This window comes from Phragmites australis, chromosome 1, assembly GCF_958298935.1.
Source record: "Phragmites australis chromosome 1, lpPhrAust1.1, whole genome shotgun sequence".
Taxonomy (NCBI): Eukaryota; Viridiplantae; Streptophyta; class Magnoliopsida; order Poales; family Poaceae; genus Phragmites; species Phragmites australis.
The window spans coordinates 4,737,399-4,761,202 of NC_084921.1; the positions used below are offsets into that span (position 1 = coordinate 4,737,399).

The 23,804-nt window shown below is 44.6% G+C and overlaps 1 protein-coding gene and 2 long non-coding RNA genes across 3 annotated transcripts; 1 reads left to right on the forward strand and 2 right to left on the reverse strand.

Annotated features, from left to right (window-relative positions):
• Positions 1-2,733: 2,733 nt before the first annotated feature.
• On the reverse strand, positions 2,734-6,733 carry LOC133928867 (uncharacterized). The gene is made up of 3 exons (XR_009911539.1): positions 4,691-6,733; positions 4,142-4,353; positions 2,734-3,472 (listed from the first exon to the last, which is right to left on the reverse strand). It is a non-coding gene; the product is annotated as an uncharacterized LOC133928867 (long non-coding RNA).
• A 2,795-nt stretch (positions 6,734-9,528) lies between these two features.
• Positions 9,529-12,252, reverse strand: LOC133928810 (uncharacterized). The gene is made up of 3 exons (XR_009911531.1): positions 11,486-12,252; positions 10,937-11,148; positions 9,529-10,267 (listed from the first exon to the last, which is right to left on the reverse strand). It is a non-coding gene; the product is annotated as an uncharacterized LOC133928810 (long non-coding RNA).
• Positions 12,253-22,680: 10,428 nt separating this feature from the next.
• Positions 22,681-23,768, forward strand: LOC133928972 (uncharacterized). Its single transcript, XM_062375566.1, has one exon. The coding sequence runs from the start codon at positions 22,807-22,809 to the stop codon at positions 23,563-23,565; it is 759 nt and encodes a 252-aa protein (XP_062231550.1). The 5' UTR covers positions 22,681-22,806; the 3' UTR covers positions 23,566-23,768.
• The last annotated feature ends 36 nt before the right edge of the window (positions 23,769-23,804 follow it).

Below are 23,804 nucleotides of genomic sequence, written 5' to 3' on the forward strand. Positions count from 1 at the left end.
TTCTTAAAGAAGACAATCATGCTGTTGAGCTTCACGAATATGCTCATGTATAGTAGACTAAATAAACATTTGAGTCCCCTTCTGTATTGTATTAGTAAAACAAAAAGAAATCTTCATTCGACTCAAATCCAACAATAAAGACATTACTGTTTTAGGAACACATGTCCTGTTAAAAGCATCTGCTACCACATTCGTCTTCCCTAGATGATACTGAATTGTCAGATCATAGTCTTTAATTAATTCTAACCATCTTCGTTGTCTCAAATTCAGATCTCTTGAGTGAAAATATACTTGAGACTCTTATGATCAGAGAAAATATCACATGACTCGCCATACAGGTAATGCCTCCAACTCTTCAAGGCAAAAACTACTGCAGCCAATTCTAAGTCATGAGTAGGATAATTCTGTTCATAAGTTTTCAATTGTCTGAAAGTATATGCAATTACTTGACCTCCTTGCATAAGCACACAGTCAAGTCCAATTCGGACAATATCGGTGTAGACTGCGAAACGCTTGCCACTCTCGGGCAAAGCCAGAAAAGGAGCGTTCACTGACTTATTCTTCAAAGTTTGAAAATTTATCTCACATTCATCAGTCCATACAAATGGAACACATGTCTCAGTAAGTCTAATCATAGGCTTTACAATAAAGGAAGAACCTTGTATAAAATGTCAGTAATGGCCAGCGAATCCAAGAAAACTTCGAATCTCGGTTACATTGGACGGTCTTTACCATTCCGTTGCCTTCTCACTCTTAGAAGGAAAAATGAATCCAAGAACACACAATATTTCTGTTAATACTATACCAGCCAATTATGAGACACTCTCATCGACTAGTTCTAAAACCAAGGCATTAGTTGCCCAGAAACATCCTTTTTGGTGGATGCAATCACACCAAAAAATATTGTTTGGCTAACTCCAAAAAAATACGAGTGGGGATAGATCTACACAAGAGACAGTCACAACGTTAAGATATAAACCTCCAGTTGGTCAATCTCATCTCGATATGTCACCAAGTCTAGAACGGGTGATCAGGAGATTACAACCACGTGCCTAATTCAATCCTTCTAAACATCTAACGACTCGTCCTTCATGGTACTAGTTTAGACTTGCACCTTCCAACTTGAATACCATAACACTCCCATCCAAAGGCAGTTGGACCAATAGATAAATTGTGTTGACTGGTACGTTCAAAACATGCCAAACTGGCATACTAAAGAACTTCACATCTTGCTCACATTCCCAGGCCAGTCACACTATCGGTAACCACACCACAACTTCTTCAAAGTAGAATTGCATGCAAAGACACATCCTCCTCGAAAGTTGAAAAGACATCAGTTAATCTAGCCGACAAGATAATCACTGCGGAATGCTCATGAAGAGGGTTGAAAATATGACTTCTACAAACTCAACCTTGTTAATCCAACTCCAATTTAGTTTAGAAAACACCATTTGCAACACCAGTTTACCATCAACGGGTTGAGCGTAAGTATACATTGCTTCTCTCCGGGTCCTTAGAAGGCATACCCTCTCCTAAACAGCAACAAAACTACAAAGATACACCCCAATAGTTCATCCTCTTTCACAACACTCCTTTAAACAGGGGAGCAACCCTTAGCTCCCAAACATAACTCTAATCTCAGCACTTAAATTCTGGAATAAACTCCACTATTTACAATGCTCTTCCCTCAAACCAGAGTTTAGATAAAACCGATTTTAAGCTATTCTCACAACACGTATTGACATCTTAGCGACCAAGTACGTAGAATATCACTTTATGTAACAGCAGATATTTACTCCCAATAGGAACAAACTTCCAGTATGCAAACCTACCCAGACACTTCCTGGCGAAAACTTCAACTTAGAGAATAAACTGGAGCAACAAACACAAACCTGCTCCATTGCGGGAAAATCTTAAGCCAGGATCTAGCCACTTCTTCAGATCCACTCAATTCATGAAATCTAAGAAAGAAAGTCTCAAAGCAAACCACATACCAAGAACCACTCGAAGAATTGCTACAACAGGCTCTAGTGATACCTCCGGTTACTTAGCCAGGAAAGATTCAAATAACCCTTATCTTCGGAATCTACTCGGCGAGTAGAATTTATCAAACTCAACTACCAACTCCCATAACGACACGCCAACAAAGCACCTCATAATGATGTTATAGGCCACAATTTTTCCGATAACCTCTAAACAACACCAACGCCCTAGGCGTCACTCCACTAGCGTCACTATGACGCGAATCAGTCGCTGCAACACAATCGATGACTCCAACTCCCATAGCCAGTGGACTCCTCCACAAAGGCTAACTTAACAAAATAACTACCTCAAATAATCATTTCAAAACATGCATAGATATTCCAACCACAAAAGATTATTCTCAGATATTAAAGAAACTGACACATAAGATATGTAAACATTTCAACTTAAACACGAGGTGTTAACTAATCCTCAAAACATCAACAACTAAGGTACAAGTCTAGCAAAAGATTAGAAAAACTCCCAGAACCCTATTAGGATCTCACTATCAACACATCTTCACTCAATCGGCAAAAGATCGCCCCGACTCCATGGGGGAAAAAAAAAATCCTACACCATTCTAATGGTTAGGTTGAAAACATTATCACCTTATCTTCTATGGTAAGGCACACATCGATCCATTTCTCCGACATTCTGAGAACGAATAGTTAGGGTCAACGACATGGGGGCCAGTCCATCTCGTACCCAAAATATTCGCTCTGTATGTGGATAATTGGATCGCAAACCTAACTCTTGGTCAACCTCACCTGGCAATGCAGAAAAGGCATCATGGGGGCCCTCCACTTAACCCATCTGCAGTGACATACAACAATTATACTATTGATCCTCTGAAGCTTCTCAGGTTCTAATGGCCAAGGTAACAAATTTAACGCCCTGACAATTTCACCATTCCAACGGAACTAACTTCAACAATTTAACAATATATATCAACGATAAAACACTAAAGAATATGTGGACAATCAAACAAACAACTTCAATAGTACTTATATGAGATAGTGAACATAAGCGAACAAAGATAAACAAGACGTATGCAATGCAATGCATCCCATACCCATCCTATTTGTGCAAGTGTGTCAGGTTTATAATTCAATTACCTAGGATCTAAAGCCTAGGCTCTGATACCAAGCTGTAACACCCTACTTTACAACTAAGCCTATTTATATGAAAAATAGGACATTTTGGCAGCATTTCCTCTATAAAGAGGTATAACTGACCAAAAGAAATATCACAGACAGGCAGAAACAGATATAACCAGCATATATATAACCTTCACGACGCTACCAGCGTCTCACCACAACATGAACCAAGCAAACGACAGACCACCAAAAACACCATTTATAACACCGGTTGAGCTACCAACAAGGTGATGAGGTAGTGTGTGCAGCTACCAAGATCCATCCCCAAAATGCACGTCAACATCTAAACATACCTGTAAAGAAAGCACGGGTGAGATTTGAAAATCTCAGCAAGTGAAATGTACTTTAACAAAAAGCTATTTAGCCACAGTTGAATGTGCTAACAATTCTAAATAGAAACTAGTACTGAAACAGACCGCCACCACTAGGAGAAATAATTCTGACTAAGCAAGTCCAACAATAACATTAAATATTTTAACAATCGATTGGTATAAGCCTTCAGAGCCGCATATATATCTATATACAAGCTAACTTAAAGGAAATAAAATTCGATGCGAATGATTCATTGAATTCCATAAGAAGACATAACCATGTACATGATATGCTCTCCTTACCCTTACCCCTCCTCGGGTAACGTAAGGGTGTGCACCATACCCTAAGAAGACATAACCATGCGTATGATATGATCTTCTCACCCTTACCCCTCCTCGGGTAACGTAAGGGTCACCCTTACCCCTCCTCGGGTAACGTAAGGGTGTGCACCGTACCCCTCCTCGGGTGACATACGGTACTGTACCGGTACGGTCGCGGCCAGAAGACGACGACAAACTTCCAATGCATGAGATATATATGTATGACGTGCTTCAAGCATAACCGACATAACTCCCGAAAAATACTTGAGACTTAAAACAACATTGCATAAAACAATAATGAACAACTGCAGAATGGCATATCGTGCCTACTGCACTTCATAAATCAATCATCGAGTAAACTTCTGGAAACGTAAACAACATAGTGCTCAGCCCAGAATCAGTCATTCAGATTAGATGAATGCACTGTAATTAAAGAATGTAGGCAACCCAATATTAGGTTAAAGCATAGTCATACAATACATTCACTTGCCTTTACCGACGATGAAGAAAATTCGATCAAGAACGTCCGGAAATAGTACCACCTGTACAGGCATACTATTAGAACTAAAACACATTTATAACACATAAAATATGAAGCGTCAATTCTACGTCTGAAAACGTCACATATACGCCTACATTCCGAAAAACTGAACATACAATTGTATCACATGAAATGATACACTATTTTCAATTCAGAGTCGAACTAAAATCTCACTAATTAGACTTCGCTCTAATGATCGAAATAAATACTTCGACTCAGATATCGTATCTTCGAATCAATAATGATTATCGAAACAAAACAGACTATTGATCACCTGAAATAATACGACAGGAATTGATTGATTCGATTCAATCCAACCACAAACGTTTAGAAATTACCGAGGAATCACCTTCGATGGAATCGACGAGGAATCCAACAAAATTACGAAATTTCCAACTTTCTCCTCTTTTCCCCTTTTTCCCTTTTTCTCCTTTTTTCTTTTCTCTTTCTTTTCTTTTCTTTCCTTCTTTTCCTTTCTTCCTTCCTGGCTTCTTCTTTCTTGCTTCTTCTTTCTTTCTTCCTTGCTTCATCTAGCTTCTCTCTTCCTGGCTTGCTTCGGTTAGTGCACAGCATGCGGCAGCCGGCACAAAGCACAGCGGCACGACGACACGACGGCTCGGCAGCGACACGCAGCAGCACGCGACGCGCACGCACGGCAAGCAGACAGCAGCACGCGGCGGCGGCAGCACGCAGCGCAGCACGCAGGCGCGCGGCAGCGCGACGGCGAGCAACAGCGGCGCGGCGGTGGCGGCGACGAGCAGGCCGGCGACGGCAGGTGGACGACGGCGCTCGGCGACAGCACGGCACAAGCTGGCTGGGAGAGAGAGAGAAAGAAAGAAATGAGCGAGTGGATAAACACGAGGCTGGATGGATCGGGTTGAGGGCCGATCCATCCGGTATTTATCCAATTTTTTTTTATTTTTTTATAAAACAACCAACGGTCTAAATTTATTAGGCTTGCTACGGGTCACAAAGTGCTCGGAACGGACATATGAATAGCAAAATGGGTTCGTCTCGACGAGATGAACGCAACCGCGGTCTCCGATCGTCCATACGAGCAACGGATCAAAAAGTCAACTTTTTGTCAAATCTCTCTCTGTTTTTTTTTCTCGAAAAATTTAGTATTACATTCTTCCCTCCTTAAAAGAATTCGTCCCCGAATTCTGCCGCTTCCATGGCAACTATGGAACAGAAGTAAAATATTTCAAAACTTATGACTCATTAGCCTCAAAGAGCTCCGGACACTCCTTGTGCATTCGTTCTTCAAGTTCCCAAGTTGCTTCTCGTTCTGTTTGATTTGTCCAAAGGACTCTCACAAACTTGATAGTTCTTCTTCTCATGACTCGCTCTGAGAAATCCAGAATACGTACTGGGTGGCACTTTACGGTCAGGTCTTTCTCTATCATGATTGATTCCGCATCAATTTTATGCTCAGGGTCTCTCAGCTATTTTCTTAGCATAGAAACATTGGAGACATTATGTACTCCACTCATTGAGTCTGGTAATTCAAGACGATACGCCAAACTGCCTACTCGGGCTGTGATTAGAAATGGACCAATGTATCTCGGGTTAAGCTTTCCAGAGATACCAAAACGTACAACACCTTTTGGTTGGCGACACTCTGAGAAGAACATAGTCACCAACTGAAAATTCTAGATCTCGTCTCCGGATATCTGCATAGCTCTTCTGTCGACTTTGAACAGCCAACATGTTCTGACGTATTTGGTATACCTTTTCTGATGTTTGCTGAACCAAATCTGGATCAAGTAGTGATCTCTCTCCAACAGAATCCCAACACAAAGGGAAAACACACATTCGACCATACAAAGCCTCAAAGGGAGCCATCCGAATACTAGCTTGATAGCTATTATTATAAGCAAACTCTGCTAAAACTGGGATACAAATTTGGAATCTCGATCTGAAATGATCGATTTTGGCACACCATGCAACCTCACTATTTCCCGAATATACAAGGGAGCTAAATCATGTGCTGAACTGGTTGTCTTTATTGGGATGAAATGTGCGAATTTTGTAAGCTTATGCACGACAACCTAAATAGTATCTCTGCCTCGAGGGGAACGAGGCAACCCCAACAACGAAGTCCATAGCGATATGTTCCCATTTCTATTCTGGGATTTCTAAGGATTGCATTAATCCTGCAGGTCTTTTATGTTCAGCCTTTACTTGTTGGCAGACACCACAAGCTGCAACATACTTAGTAATATCCACTTTCATCCTTTTCCACCAAAAATTTTGCTTTAGATCTCGATACATTTTGGTTTCACCTGGATAAATAGTATAAAGAGTCCGATGAGCTACTCTCAATATATCCATTTTCATATCTGCCTTCTGTAGTACACAGAGACAGCCTCTAAAGCGTATTGCACCATACTCATCAATACTAAACTCTTTTGATTTTTCCTGTTAAAATTCTCTTTCGAACTTCTTAAAGAAGACAATCATGCTGTTGAGCTTCACGAATATGCTCATGTATAGTAGACTAAATAAACATTTGAGTCCCCTTCTGTATTGTATTAGTAAAACAAAAAGAAATCTTCATTCGACTCAAATCCAACAATAAAGACATTACTGTTTTAGGAACACATGTCCTGTTAAAAGCATCTGCTACCACATTCGTCTTCCCTAGATGATACTGAATTGTCAGATCATAGTCTTTAATTAATTCTAACCATCTTCGTTGTCTCAAATTCAGATCTCTTGAGTGAAAATATACTTGAGACTCTTATGATCAGAGAAAATATCACATGACTCGCCATACAGGTAATGCCTCCAACTCTTCAAGGCAAAAACTACTGCAGCCAATTCTAAGTCATGAGTAGGATAATTCTGTTCATAAGTTTTCAATTGTCTGAAAGTATATGCAATTACTTGACCTCCTTGCATAAGCACACAGTCAAGTCCAATTCGGACAATATCGGTGTAGACTGCGAAACGCTTGCCACTCTCGGGCAAAGCCAGAAAAGGAGCGTTCACTGACTTATTCTTCAAAGTTTGAAAATTTATCTCACATTCATCAGTCCATACAAATGGAACACATGTCTCAGTAAGTCTAATCATAGGCTTTACAATAAAGGAAGAACCTTGTATAAAATGTCAGTAATGGCCAGCGAATCCAAGAAAACTTCGAATCTCGGTTACATTGGACGGTCTTTACCATTCCGTTGCCTTCTCACTCTTAGAAGGAAAAATGAATCCAAGAACACACAATATTTCTGTTAATACTATACCAGCCAATTATGAGACACTCTCATCGACTAGTTCTAAAACCAAGGCATTAGTTGCCCAGAAACATCCTTTTTGGTGGATGCAATCACACCAAAAAATATTGTTTGGCTAACTCCAAAAAAATACGAGTGGGGATAGATCTACACAAGAGACAGTCACAACGTTAAGATATAAACCTCCAGTTGGTCAATCTCATCTCGATATGTCACCAAGTCTAGAACGGGTGATCAGGAGATTACAACCACGTGCCTAATTCAATCCTTCTAAACATCTAACGACTCGTCCTTCATGGTACTAGTTTAGACTTGCACCTTCCAACTTGAATACCATAACACTCCCATCCAAAGGCAGTTGGACCAATAGATAAATTGTGTTGACTGGTACGTTCAAAACATGCCAAACTGGCATACTAAAGAACTTCACATCTTGCTCACATTCCCAGGCCAGTCACACTATCGGTAACCACACCACAACTTCTTCAAAGTAGAATTGCATGCAAAGACACATCCTCCTCGAAAGTTGAAAAGACATCAGTTAATCTAGCCGACAAGATAATCACTGCGGAATGCTCATGAAGAGGGTTGAAAATATGACTTCTACAAACTCAACCTTGTTAATCCAACTCCAATTTAGTTTAGAAAACACCATTTGCAACACCAGTTTACCATCAACGGGTTGAGCGTAAGTATACATTGCTTCTCTCCGGGTCCTTAGAAGGCATACCCTCTCCTAAACAGCAACAAAACTACAAAGATACACCCCAATAGTTCATCCTCTTTCACAACACTCCTTTAAACAGGGGAGCAACCCTTAGCTCCCAAACATAACTCTAATCTCAGCACTTAAATTCTGGAATAAACTCCACTATTTACAATGCTCTTCCCTCAAACCAGAGTTTAGATAAAACCGATTTTAAGCTATTCTCACAACACGTATTGACATCTTAGCGACCAAGTACGTAGAATATCACTTTATGTAACAGCAGATATTTACTCCCAATAGGAACAAACTTCCAGTATGCAAACCTACCCAGACACTTCCTGGCGAAAACTTCAACTTAGAGAATAAACTGGAGCAACAAACACAAACCTGCTCCATTGCGGGAAAATCTTAAGCCAGGATCTAGCCACTTCTTCAGATCCACTCAATTCATGAAATCTAAGAAAGAAAGTCTCAAAGCAAACCACATACCAAGAACCACTCGAAGAATTGCTACAACAGGCTCTAGTGATACCTCCGGTTACTTAGCCAGGAAAGATTCAAATAACCCTTATCTTCGGAATCTACTCGGCGAGTAGAATTTATCAAACTCAACTACCAACTCCCATAACGACACGCCAACAAAGCACCTCATAATGATGTTATAGGCCACAATTTTTCCGATAACCTCTAAACAACACCAACGCCCTAGGCGTCACTCCACTAGCGTCACTATGACGCGAATCAGTCGCTGCAACACAATCGATGACTCCAACTCCCATAGCCAGTGGACTCCTCCACAAAGGCTAACTTAACAAAATAACTACCTCAAATAATCATTTCAAAACATGCATAGATATTCCAACCACAAAAGATTATTCTCAGATATTAAAGAAACTGACACATAAGATATGTAAACATTTCAACTTAAACACGAGGTGTTAACTAATCCTCAAAACATCAACAACTAAGGTACAAGTCTAGCAAAAGATTAGAAAAACTCCCAGAACCCTATTAGGATCTCACTATCAACACATCTTCACTCAATCGGCAAAAGATCGCCCCGACTCCATGGGGGAAAAAAAAAATCCTACACCATTCTAATGGTTAGGTTGAAAACATTATCACCTTATCTTCTATGGTAAGGCACACATCGATCCATTTCTCCGACATTCTGAGAACGAATAGTTAGGGTCAACGACATGGGGGCCAGTCCATCTCGTACCCAAAATATTCGCTCTGTATGTGGATAATTGGATCGCAAACCTAACTCTTGGTCAACCTCACCTGGCAATGCAGAAAAGGCATCATGGGGGCCCTCCACTTAACCCATCTGCAGTGACATACAACAATTATACTATTGATCCTCTGAAGCTTCTCAGGTTCTAATGGCCAAGGTAACAAATTTAACGCCCTGACAATTTCACCATTCCAACGGAACTAACTTCAACAATTTAACAATATATATCAACGATAAAACACTAAAGAATATGTGGACAATCAAACAAACAACTTCAATAGTACTTATATGAGATAGTGAACATAAGCGAACAAAGATAAACAAGACGTATGCAATGCAATGCATCCCATACCCATCCTATTTGTGCAAGTGTGTCAGGTTTATAATTCAATTACCTAGGATCTAAAGCCTAGGCTCTGATACCAAGCTGTAACACCCTACTTTACAACTAAGCCTATTTATATGAAAAATAGGACATTTTGGCAGCATTTCCTCTATAAAGAGGTATAACTGACCAAAAGAAATATCACAGACAGGCAGAAACAGATATAACCAGCATATATATAACCTTCACGACGCTACCAGCGTCTCACCACAACATGAACCAAGCAAACGACAGACCACCAAAAACACCATTTATAACACCGGTTGAGCTACCAACAAGGTGATGAGGTAGTGTGTGCAGCTACCAAGATCCATCCCCAAAATGCACGTCAACATCTAAACATACCTGTAAAGAAAGCACGGGTGAGATTTGAAAATCTCAGCAAGTGAAATGTACTTTAACAAAAAGCTATTTAGCCACAGTTGAATGTGCTAACAATTCTAAATAGAAACTAGTACTGAAACAGACCGCCACCACTAGGAGAAATAATTCTGACTAAGCAAGTCCAACAATAACATTAAATATTTTAACAATCGATTGGTATAAGCCTTCAGAGCCGCATATATATCTATATACAAGCTAACTTAAAGGAAATAAAATTCGATGCGAATGATTCATTGAATTCCATAAGAAGACATAACCATGTACATGATATGCTCTCCTTACCCTTACCCCTCCTCGGGTAACGTAAGGGTGTGCACCATACCCTAAGAAGACATAACCATGCGTATGATATGATCTTCTCACCCTTACCCCTCCTCGGGTAACGTAAGGGTCACCCTTACCCCTCCTCGGGTAACGTAAGGGTGTGCACCGTACCCCTCCTCGGGTGACATACGGTACTGTACCGGTACGGTCGCGGCCAGAAGACGACGACAAACTTCCAATGCATGAGATATATATGTATGACGTGCTTCAAGCATAACCGACATAACTCCCGAAAAATACTTGAGACTTAAAACAACATTGCATAAAACAATAATGAACAACTGCAGAATGGCATATCGTGCCTACTGCACTTCATAAATCAATCATCGAGTAAACTTCTGGAAACGTAAACAACATAGTGCTCAGCCCAGAATCAGTCATTCAGATTAGATGAATGCACTGTAATTAAAGAATGTAGGCAACCCAATATTAGGTTAAAGCATAGTCATACAATACATTCACTTGCCTTTACCGACGATGAAGAAAATTCGATCAAGAACGTCCGGAAATAGTACCACCTGTACAGGCATACTATTAGAACTAAAACACATTTATAACACATAAAATATGAAGCGTCAATTCTACGTCTGAAAACGTCACATATACGCCTACATTCCGAAAAACTGAACATACAATTGTATCACATGAAATGATACACTATTTTCAATTCAGAGTCGAACTAAAATCTCACTAATTAGACTTCGCTCTAATGATCGAAATAAATACTTCGACTCAGATATCGTATCTTCGAATCAATAATGATTATCGAAACAAAACAGACTATTGATCACCTGAAATAATACGACAGGAATTGATTGATTCAATTCAATCCAACCACAAACGTTTAGAAATTACCGAGGAATCACCTTCGATGGAATCGACGAGGAATCCAACAAAATTACGAAATTTCCAACTTTCTCCTCTTTTCCCCTTTTTCCCTTTTTCTCCTTTTTTCTTTTCTCTTTCTTTTCTTTTCTTTCCTTCTTTTCCTTTCTTCCTTCCTGGCTTCTTCTTTCTTGCTTCTTCTTTCTTTCTTCCTTGCTTCTTCTAGCTTCTCTCTTCCTGGCTTGCTTCGGTTAGTGCACAGCATGCGGCAGCCGGCACAAAGCACAGCGGCACGACGACACGACGGCTCGGCAGCGACACGCAGCAGCACGCGACGCGCACGCACGGCAAGCAGACAGCAGCACGCGGCGGCGGCAGCACGCAGCGCAGCACGCAGGCGCGCGGCAGCGCGACGGCGAGCAACAGCGGCGCGGCGGTGGCGGCGACGAGCAGGCCGGCGACGGCAGGTGGACGACGGCGCTCGGCGACAGCACGGCACAAGCTGGCTGGGAGAGAGAGAGAAAGAAAGAAATGAGCGAGTGGATAAACACGAGGCTGGATGGATCGGGTTGAGGGCCGATCCATCCGGTATTTATCCAATTTTTTTTTATTTTTTTATAAAACAACCAACGGTCTAAATTTATTAGGCTTGCTACGGGTCACAAAGTGCTCGGAACGGACATATGAATAGCAAAATGGGTTCGTCTCGACGAGATGAACGCAACCGCGGTCTCCGATCGTCCATACGAGCAACGGATCAAAAAGTCAACTTTTTGTCAAATCTCTCTCTGTTTTTTTTTCTCGAAAAATTTAGTATTACACCAGGCCGGCCTCCAGATCGAGCAGATTAATTATGTCACCGGTCTGTCTACGCCACCTCGCTCATTGCTGGCGGACTTGTACCAGCGGCGGTGAGGATTCGTCAGGCAGTAGCCCGTCGCGCTTGTGTCGGATGTCTGAGATTATCAGAGGTTTCAAGGAGGTCCAAGAGGAGAAACGCATCCATCTAATTTGCGGCGCGAAATTATGCAGACTTTCCGGCCGGATCGAACCAAGACCAGCGCGTGGAAGAATCAGGAGCTCGCCGGAGGGCGGCGGCGAGGCCAGCAAAGCAGCGCGACAGGATGATGGGAGTGCGCGGAAGTGCTCCAGTTCGCTCACCTCGCGTTCGTGTGGGGGGTGTCTCCTGCTTAATAGTGGACGCGGGATATGGATCGGAGACACCCAGAGTGGACGGTAATTGCAACGACGACCACCTTGGTTGTGGTGTACTGCGGCCAATGGCATCCGCCGAGGAGCAGAGAGGCTGCGAGGAATACGAGGGAGAAAGAGCACGACCTGCCCTTTATGATGAGGGACCTGGCACCACGCCATTGGAGGCGCCGATAGGCCGGCACTGGGAACCTCAGCCCCTGCTCCGCGCCTGCGCGGGAAGTGGCACACTCGCCGTACGCCACGCATGCCTACGGGTGGCGCTGCGACACGGCGTGTGCTCCGAGTAGCGCACGCTACACGCCGGGACACGGCCGCATCTGACGCACCGTAGTGGACGGAGAATGCGAGAGTGGGGACGCTCGAGGACAGGGCGGATGGTGGCTGTCTGCGGGTGCCGCGAGCGCGGCGACGGTGAGCACTTCTCTCGTTCTGAAGAACACTCATGATTTCAGTGGTAAGCCAGTAACACACCTGCTCCTGCTGCAATCCACTTGAAGGCAAAGCTGGAAGCGATTAAGAGGAACGTAACGCTGCCATTGACGACGAGATCCCTGGCATCAACCGGTCTTTGCTGCCTTTCGCGGGCTTTCTGGGAAATACAGGAGAAGAATGGCGTCCAATTTGCCGCGGGAAAAGGAGCATACGAGATCGCGAGACTTTTCCGTCTGGATTGAAGGAACATTGGCGCGTGCAAGAATCGGGAGCTCGCCGGAGGGCAGTGGTGAGACTGGTTAAACAGCGCTGCGGGATGACGTGGGAGCGCTCGGTTCTTTTCGTTGCGCATCGGTATCGAGTGTCCCTTGCTTATTCTCGACCGTACAGCAGGATGTGGATCCGATGGATTCCCTGGTGGACGGTAAATGAAATACCGACCAACTCTGGTCGTGGCGTACGACGAAAAACGCTACGCCGGGGAGCCAGGAGGCGGCGAGGGAAGCTAGGAAGAGGAGCGCGCCGCCTACGCTGGCACCGGCGCAGCACAATGAACCGTAGACTATGTCTCGCGCCGCGCAGGTCGTGCCATTCGCTGTCAAATCCCTAAAAATTTATTCCCCTTTTCCCCTCTTTCTCTCTCTTCTCTCTCTCCCTGTGACCCGACTGCCACCACCTGACGCGCCGCGCCGCGCTACGCCGTCCCGTCGCCGCTCGTTGGCAGACCTCGCGCCCCGCGCCTCGCCTTGCGCCCCGTGCAGCCTCCTCGCGCCCCGCGCCGCGCAGACCTCGTCCCGCGCGCCGCTCCATCGCCGACCCCTATAAAAGGCGGTGAACAGTGCAAGCTCTCCCCCATCCCCTTCCTCGCACTCTCTCTCTCTCTCCCCGAGCCCTTCCGCACCTCGCCGCCTCACTCCGAGAACCCCGCCGCCGGTGAGCTCCCCGGCCCCTTCTCCTCTCCCTCTCCCTCCTATCCCTTCCCCGTAGACGTACCTGGTCCTTCCCATCGCCGGCGCGCCGCTCTCCGTCGCCCGGCCGCCGCCGCTTCTCCGCGTCGGGCCGAAGCCGCTCCCCGTCGCCGGCCGCCCGCCAGCCAGACCCGGCCGGCGAGGCCTGCCGCCGTCCTCCGCCGCCGGCGCCCCATCGCCGCCCTCCGTCGTTGGCCCGCCGCCGTCGCGCCCCTTCCTCTCTCTCCCTCTCGTTCTCTCTTTGCTACCCGAGCCGCTCATCTCTCTCTCTCTCTCTCTCTCTCTCTCGCCCCACGAAGGTGGGAACTACCTTGGAGCAAGGTTCGCCTTTGTGGTGTTCTTGCTGGGAGACTCTTGCCTCGGTCATATAAGGACCGGTTCGATGTGACATCTCACCTAGTATCCACTCGTACAACCATATGGCCTGTATAGGCAGGACTTGACCTAACCCCTCTGACTTAGTGCGGTACCCACCCCGAGGCCGGTAGTGGCAATGGGGATCAGGAGAAGACTTGGGTAGTGTGTAGCCCAAGGTCCGACTGGTGATATTGATTGAGGCTATGTCAAAGCCTAGGGATTGCTAAGTGATCCTTCCCGTGAATCTTCTAAAGCCCCTGGTATCTTAGTGCCCCATAGGTGGATATTGTGGCTTCGTTGTGAGGTCGTTGCGTCTCGTTATGACGGCTTCACCAGTTGCTAAGGTGGGAGCCTGTGCATATCTTGTGGGTAAAGTGTACAACCTCTGCAGAGTGTTAAACCTATCCGGATAGCCGTGTCCTCGATCAAGGATATGCTATGGTTTGGTCACAATGATTAGCTTTTCGGCGTGAGTATCTCCTTGGTGTGTGAGTGGGCTGTGTGCCCGTGTCTTTGAAAAGAAGGATTTTAGCTTTGTGCCCTAAGCCTCCTGGACTGAGTGTCCGCTGGCAAAAGACTTGTGGGAACTGGCGGGACGGATGTATCTCCCCCAGGGCCGTCAACCCTCATAAGCTCAACTCATGTATTTCTCTTTGGAAGTGTTTTTATTAAAAGTTAGTCTTTGCAAAATGAACCCTGCATCAATAAAACTAGCTTTCCGCAAAACCTAAAAGACTCTACAGCCTTATCCTTGATCTACCTTTAAGCATCTAATTTCCCCCCTTGAGGTAGGACTTGCTGAGTACTTTATGTACTCACACTTGCTAATTGTGGATCCAGATGATCCAGAGGCTGACTTCGTCGAAAGAGAAGATGAAGATTAGAGAAGCCGGTTTCGTCTGCACTCAAGCTACCTGTAGGGCTTGTGTCGCTTTTGTGTGTTTCCGCTGTGCCTCGAGGGTTTGATTACTTTATGCCTACGGGCTTCTGTTGTAATGAACTCTGTGTTGTACTCTATTATCGTATTTATTGATGTATGACTGTGATGTCTACTTCTGTTGGAGTTCGTGCGTACCAGCTACTGATCCAGGGACTGGTATGAGCTACACGAGATGACCCCAAAGGAGGGGTCCGACATTCGCAGTACCACGACACTCATAACTGAAGTAGCGCGTGCCGGCCGCCGTGGTGATAGATGATAAACCGAGGTTGGTAGGTGGAGCAGTGGCTACTAGCCGGTGTTGTATGAAATCAACTACCGCAAAGATCATCCAACAATCAGAAAATTACTCAAGATCTTATCTATTGTACTCAACTTGCTAATTCAACTTCAATGCACATGAACATCATCAAGCATTAAGCTACATACCACCATACTGATCAGATCAACAAAGAGAGGGAAAAAGAGGAATTAAACTCACAGTGCAATGGAACCAAATAAATTAGGTCATGTTTGTTTCCTGCTTCTGCTTCTGCTATTGGCAGAAGTCAGAAGCCAGAACAAACGGGGTTATGGAGAAGTGGCTTCTGGGAAGCCTGCTTCTGAGAAAAATGAACTAAAGCTGAGAAGCTTGCTGAGATATACTTTTCTGAGAAGCTATGTGCTGAGAAGCCAAAAATTTATTGTAGAAACCAACAACCTATTTTCAAAAGCAGCTTTTCAGACAAGCCAAAAGTACAGCTTTTCAGAAAAGCTCAAAAGCAGAAGCTCAAACAAACAGACCCTTAATAACTGAGGCTAGACATGGTAAGGAAGCCGCTGCCCCAGAAATTCAATGCGACTTTGTTGTCGTCAGCGTGAAAGACGGAGGTACAAAACTCACCGCACCGCGTCGACACGTGTGGACGAGCCTCAGCAATCACAGCTTCGATGAGCACCAACAAAAGTGTTCCTCCACCGAATCCCTCAACACACCAAAACAACTTCAGAACCAAAGCCCATCATCTCGCCGGAAAGGCCGCAACTGCTCCTCCACTGAGCCGCGCGCTCCCCGTGTGAGGCCGGCGCCAACCCAGTACGTACCTGCATGCCGTAACAGCTGTTGAGGCCACTTGTTGGTCGAACCGCCACCGTTGTTCGTTGACACCACCGGCAGCAGCTTGCCGATGTAGGTCGTCAGGCACCAGCAGGTGCACTGGCCGGCCGGCCGGCCCCGTCAGGTTCCAGGCACGCGTCACAGTCCGGCCGGCTTGACATTGACAGTGGACAACCATATTTCAGTACAGTACATACCGGCACAGGGAGTAGGATGTATACCGGCCGATAGACTACTGCACTGCATGCGCATGGCCTGGTCACCACTCCAGTTCCTGACCGCAGCATAGATCGCAGGGCGACCGGCCGCCTCGATGGCCCCAATCTAGCTAGCCTCCAAACTAGGCAAGTTCTTATCTGCAAGACTGCGAGACTTCCGCAGCGAGGCCGTCACCATGTACAACCTGCAAGACTGCATCAGCGAGCACGCAGCGCAGCTCAGCAGCCAGCGGAGCGGCTGCGCCGGCTTCTGGTGGCGCAGCGCATGCATCCACTATAATACTAGCAAGATGATTACTAATCTCGTTGAAATATTTTATACCTTAAATATTGAAATAATAGATAGATTTGAGTGAGACGTAACAAACTGACGGTTAAATAATGAAGGATGATTCAGAAAGGTGAGATCAAATCCGAATGAATCATGACAGCAAACTTAAACTGAGACAAGGATCGAAAACAAGAACGGTAATCAGTTACGAGTAACAAGCTAGCTAGTTGAATAACATAACGTGGTTTATTAATTATTGTTAACTGTGACAATACTTGAAGAAAATGGAGAGCGATGATGAGGAGGCCGGGCGGGCGGTTCTCAGCTGAGGTAGGTCACGTACACATGCAGCCCAGAACCAACCAACCAAATCAAAGGAAGAAATTAAATAAACGTAGCAAGAGGACATGCATGCGCCCTGCCCTGTCAGCTTGCTTGCAACAGGGCCGGGGCGGTCTAGTTGCCTCCCATGCCGGTGGCGTTCTTGACGGCGCCGGCGGCGCCCTTGACTGCGTCCGTGGCGCCCTGCGCCATCTGCTGCACCTGCGCGCCGGCCTGCTGCAGGACGCCGCCGGCCTGGTGTGAGGCCTCGGGCGCGGCGTCCTGCGCCTTGTGCACCACCTCCTCCTTGTGCTGCTGCGCGTGGCCCGCCGCCTCGCCGGCCGCGTGGCTCAGGTGCGCGGACTGGTCGGCCATTATATTGTTAACGAGAAAGCTAAGTCGTAGCTGGTTTAGTTTAGTTTAGTTTGCTCGTGGACGGATGCGGTGGCTGCTGCTGTCGCTCCTGGCCGGGAGACATCATTAGGCATTTATAGGCGTGGCTCGTAGCTCCTCCGCCGCGCGCGTCTGCATGCATGCTCGCTCCGATCCGGACAAGCGTCGCGCACGCATGCCTCGATCGATCGATTCCTCCGCATGCACCTGACGAGACGAGCGGAGTTGGACGGGTGGAGGAGGCGGAAGGAAGCTCGAGAACCGAGGAACGATTCCTCCGCTCTCCGGCACTTGCGGCCGGACTCGACGAGGATTCAGGCATGTAGCAGAGAGTGGCAGGGTACGGTTGTGGCCGGTGATCAAAATGCCAAGGCACATGGCGCATCATGTGTTTGCATGCCATTTCCGGCCTGTGAAGTGAAGCCGTCCTAGCTAGCTAGCTAGCTTGCAGTATCATGCGCCTGACTTGTCCTACACCCGCGCGCCTGCAGCCTGCTCCAGTTCATTCGCGCCTGGAGACAAATTTTAATGAGACCGGGTCTTTTTGGCGAGATCCATGTAGCGTTTTGATACATATCTCTGCGTGTGCAGGTATGTACGTGCGCGTGCCGTGCGATCGCGCGTGTACGGTGCGAATAAGGATCTCATCAGGGTTTTACGCGTGTGGATCTTATAAAATTTGTTTCCATGTTGAGAGAAATTTGGGTGAAAGCTTTCGGTTTCCCTCATTTGCGGACTGATTCTGTTGTTTTAGCCTTTTCATCCATGATAAGTTTGCGAAGCAAATATGAGATAACTGGTATCTGTGTCCGACACTGTTCGATATTATCCGGATCTGAGAAAATATAGGGTATGATATCTGATGACTTATATCCGTTTGAAGTATTCGAATGTTAGGTATTACGAGAAAATTTATTGTGATTTTATTTAAAAATATGATAATACATATGTAGATTGTCACACATTCGTAGATAAATAATAATATTTAATATGATGTATAGGGATGTTTCAATTTCTGTGCTCACTTTAATTGCACCTCTATACTATTTAATATGATGTATAGGGATGTAAATGAAGTGAAATTTTTTTATCTATCCGAGTAACTCCGAGAAAAAAATATAAAATAAGATACATGATGAGTTATATCCATTCATATCCGATCCATTCCATTTTCACTCCTAATGATAGGTAAACCACAACAACTAGATAAGAAATCTTTGAACGGATATGGTGCTACTCGTTTGAAATTTCTGTGCAGAGATCATGCGAAGTTATTGTGGAGTTTTTTCCGGGGTTTCAGGGTATAGAATTGTGATCTATCTATTATATTTTTATTTGAGTGCTAAAATAAGTCATCACATTCATTTTTAAGGTTATGAAATTACTATATTAATCGAAAAAAGAAAATAATATACACTACTTATTATTATGAACATCTAACAGTCTAGATTAAATCAAAAGGTTCATATCAAATATGATTAATAAATATCTAAATTCGAAATTAAAAATTATGAAAAATTAACCGTTTGATTTCCATACGGTTTGGAAATCAAAATATATAAATAAAAAGTCTAAATAAAATAAAATAAATAATAATTGAATTGGTTTTAGAATAGGAAAAAAAGAAGGATCCATATTAAATTTAGCCTTAGAAAAAATAGAACTATTATAAAAATCAAATACTTAAATAAAGAGTCTATGTAAAATACAATTAATCAATAGATAAAATCCATAATAAAAAATAATTTTTTCTTTCAAAATTCTTACTAAGATAATAAATTAAGAAGCAACGTGTAGTTTAAGGTCATCACATCAAACAGACAACAGGCAAAGCACAACACACATTCAATGCAAACCTATTTTGATTTTGGTTGAGTTGCCTACACCTGATATATGATTTTGATAGTTAATCAAAATATATACGAATCAAACCAATACATATATACGATTCGGGTACAAGTTTAGAGCATAAATAATTTTCTCTTCTACTAACATAACTTTTATCTTTTCTTCTAATTTTATACGTTTTGTAACTAAATAACGCTAACATCATAAAAAAAAGCTATTGAGACTAAATTTTAATAAAAAATATCATGAAAAATATTACAGTGGAACTAATCACGCTATTAGTATGAATCATCTTGCTAGTTACTTTTGAATAAAAGTGGAAGAGATAGGTCAAGTCAAAAGACTCTAAGCCACCTCCCCCACATCCTTCATCAGGAAAAGGCCCCTGACAAAACCCACATGAGCCTTTTCGAAGATGAAGAGGACGACAGCGATGGAACAAAACATTACAAGCGTAATCTCAGAAAATCATTGACTGGGGCTAGCCAATCCTCCAATCAGCAATCTTCAGGCATGCAGAGAAGCATCGAGAGTATTTCAGTGGAGCCAATCATTCAGAAGTAGGATGTACTGAATAATCAATCTGATGCCTTACTCAATCAACAGCTGCTTAATGTCTCACCGCCAACAGAACACTTATTGTTGATAGGTTGGCATGAGCATGGTGATGAAACAAGGGGAGTCACCAGGTAGGGGGTGTGGAAGTTAGGCAAGACTCTTTGGTACTGAAGGAATGAGCTAATAAGGATGTAGAGCTGAAGATGATAAGGGGTTTTACAGAAAACACAACTGAAGAACATGACTCCCAGGAATTGGGGAGTGATTATACACCTAATTTCTAGATGATGCTTAAAAGGGGGGTGATGGAAATAGATCATGACTCTCAGAATGACGGGGATGTGAAAGCAACAGGCAAAGCAGGGGTGAATGAGGCAGAGGAGGCTGAATTTTCTACTCATAAACTCAATCCTGAGGCTCCAAGTTTATTGTCTAGTGCAGTGAAGATGCAAATTCCTAGTCCATCTCCTCTGTCCTCTCAACCAAAGACCATTGATAGCAGGGCAGCAAGATCAGGGGTTTGGGAATCTTCCTTGCTATGGTATGGCTGAGGGTGATTTTTCGTTTGATTGGTCTATGATGGAGCAGGATTTTCTTCTTCTTCTGATATTGTAGGATAAATTACGCGCAAAATATGTAATAAGAGGGGATGAATGATTGTAGAAACTAAATTCAAATTTTAATTCACTATAATGAAATATTAATTTAATTTCGAAATCAATTCGGGACAAACTGCTATCATATCATTAAAAATGATGTTAAAAAAGATCCAACAGTCCGATTGCCCTCAAATTTTAACTCTAGAAACTAGATAATGATATAAATAATCAAGTCAATCTAATTTCTAGATCAAGAGTTATTACTTTTACAAATAGACTGTGACAGGTGGGTACGAAAATAAATTACCATAATATTGCTATTATGCAAGAATTAAGAAAATAGATTAAACTAGACAGACTGTGACAAGGTTTGATCCCATATCTGGTAGAAGGGTGTTTCTCTCATCTCCAATATGTAGCCGACACTATGTTAATTATGGATGTGGATGAACAGATCTTCTGGGTAGTTAAGTTCATTTTATATTGCTTTGAAAGTATGTCAGGTATGAGAATCAATTACCATAAGAGTGAAATAATTGTTCTGAGAGGTTTTCAGAATGAAGATCAAAGAATTGCAGATATCTTCAATTGCAACCTGGCAGTTTTACCTATTAAGTATCTTGGCATACCTATCAAGTATCTGGGGGTTTGTCAGAATGAACAACAAAGAATTCATGATAACAAGAGCGATCAATGGTAGAGCGCTAGATATTTGCGCAACAGAACTCCTTTTGAAGATATAAAAGTTTTTCTTTGGCAACTCATGCACGACAAGATCCCATCTGCAGAACAGTTGAAGAGAAGAAATTGGCCAGGCTCGGAGTTTTGCAAATTGTGTGGGCAACTTAGTCCTGACGAAACGAAATGAAATCGATCGAACTGACCTAAGCAACAAACTCAAACGATGTCTGTGAAGAGGGAGATGGCCAGCATCCTACTGCGATGTCTACCGACCGAGCCCTCCGGTGGCCTTCGGAACCAAAAGCGCGATCGGCGCGAGATGCTGCGTAAAGACACTCAGACGTCGCTTTACTTTACTTTACTTCCCAAAAGAAAAAGAAAAAGGCAAGGAAAGAAACAAAACAACACATCGTTAAAAAACAAATAAAACAGCAGATGTGTCTAAGGTGCGTTTGGTTGCTGGTATGCCTGTAGCCTGATCTTATCTGCGAGCTAGGCTCATTTTAGCCGGGCTATCTGCATATAATAGCAATTTGTTTGGTTGCATATATCTACTCAGTCTAATTGAGAAAAGATGATGTTTGTTTGCTCGCATGAAACATATTGCATGAGATAAAAATGTACAAATAAGTGTTATCATGATATTTATTTTACATAATTGTATTATTATAGTCCTTATTTTATCTTATTAAGCATTATTATTCTTCAAAATATATTAATATCAGTTAATGTGTAGTAATTATACACTAATAACATCATTAGCTGAGCACCAGGCTGCATCCAGCGAGCCTGGCTCTGTAAAAACGCTCAATACATGCAGAGCCAGCCTAAGTACATACATTTGCATCAAGAGAGTCAGACTCAGTACCATACATGTAACCATACACCTATATCATGTATTGTATGAGATAGACTGAGCTATATATAGACAATCAAACACACTCTAAAGTCATCCCGAAGAGAATCAGTAAGAACGAAGAGAGAGATTTTAAGGAAGCGCGAGGCTTACAGCCATATACCAGGGTTATACGGGATAGAAATCCCATTGTTATGCGGATGGAAATCCTATTATATATGTAATAAGAGACTAGTTCGTGTATTGCAAAGAGAGCTCTAAAATTTTTAGAGAGGAAATCTTTAAGAAAACAAAAAAACCCAAAAAAGCATAGGACTCGTTATGTGAGCGGCGGGACACCGAACTGTTTTGCTATTTTTAAGTAGCAGTAGGTAAGTTGGATAATTAATCCGTGACTTATCTGCTAAGGATCGGAACTGAAAAGGGATATAGAAACAGCACTGGAGCCGTTTTAGGCAGTGAAACAAGCCACTTCACTTCACTCTCGCATCAGCATCAGCATCAGCATAAGCACCAGCACATGCCGCCATCATACATAAAGCGCCAAGCGGCGCACGCGACGACGACGCTCCCCACTTCCACACACTGAGAGACACGCATGCAGCAAGCCACAGGGCGCGAGGTCGCCGGCGCCGCCGTGCCCAGGCCACCGGGCCATCACGCAGCTGATCGCCCCTTGCCCCGGCCTCCGGGGCCCTACGCGGCGGGTCGCCCGGTGCCCCGGCCTCCGGGGCCCTCTGCAGCGCCGCCGTGGCCTTACTCGGCGGAGCGCCACGACCCCGTGCCCGCGCGGCGGCACCGCTCGTCCGCGCTGGCGTCCTGCCTAGCGGCGGCCGCGTTCCTCCTGCTGGCCGCTGGCGGGGCCGGCGCGGCGCTGTTCCTCCTCTTCCGCCCGCGCCCGCCGGACATCGCAGTGGCCGCCGTGCGGCTGCCGTCCTTCGCCGCGGCCAACGGAACCGTGGCCTTCACCTTCGAGCAGACCGCCGTCGTGCGCAACCCCAACCGCTCGCCGCTCGCGCACTTCGACAGCTCCCTCCGCGTCGCGTACGCCGGCGGCGAGCTCGGATCCGTCTACATACCCGCCGGACTCATCGACGGGGGCCGCACCAAGGACATGTCCGCCAGCTTCGCCGTCCCGGCCTTCCCCGCGGCCACTCAGCCGCCGCCAGGGATCGCCGAGTCCGCGGCGCAGCAGCAGCAGCCGGCGGCTGCGCCGGTCATAGAAGTAGACTCGTTGCTGGTGGTCAAGGGGAGAGTCACGGTGCTGCGTGTGCTCACGCACCGGGTGCAAGCGGCCAAGGTGTGCCGCGTCGGGGTCTCGCCGGTCGACGGCAAGGTGGTCGGCTTCCGATGCTGACTTTCTGTTGTTACTTTTACTTCCTCGGTGGTTTCGGATGGAGATATCAGGCTCGAATTTCGACAAGAAAAAAAAATGCAAACCCTACCTGAATTAAAGATGCATGCATGTTCTAGCCTTGTTTGTATCATATACAGGTATTCATCAGACTTGCTGTGTATCTCAACGTTTGGAATATAATATATATACGCATGGTCGCAGAAGCATGGCATACAGTATGCATCTCAACTTAATTCTTG

What these genes read in the sequence shown, in the direction of transcription:
- LOC133928972 (XM_062375566.1), top strand. Translation starts at nt 22,807, where the DNA reads ATGCAGCAAGCCACAGGGCGCGAGGTCGCCGGCGCCGCCGTGCCCAGG.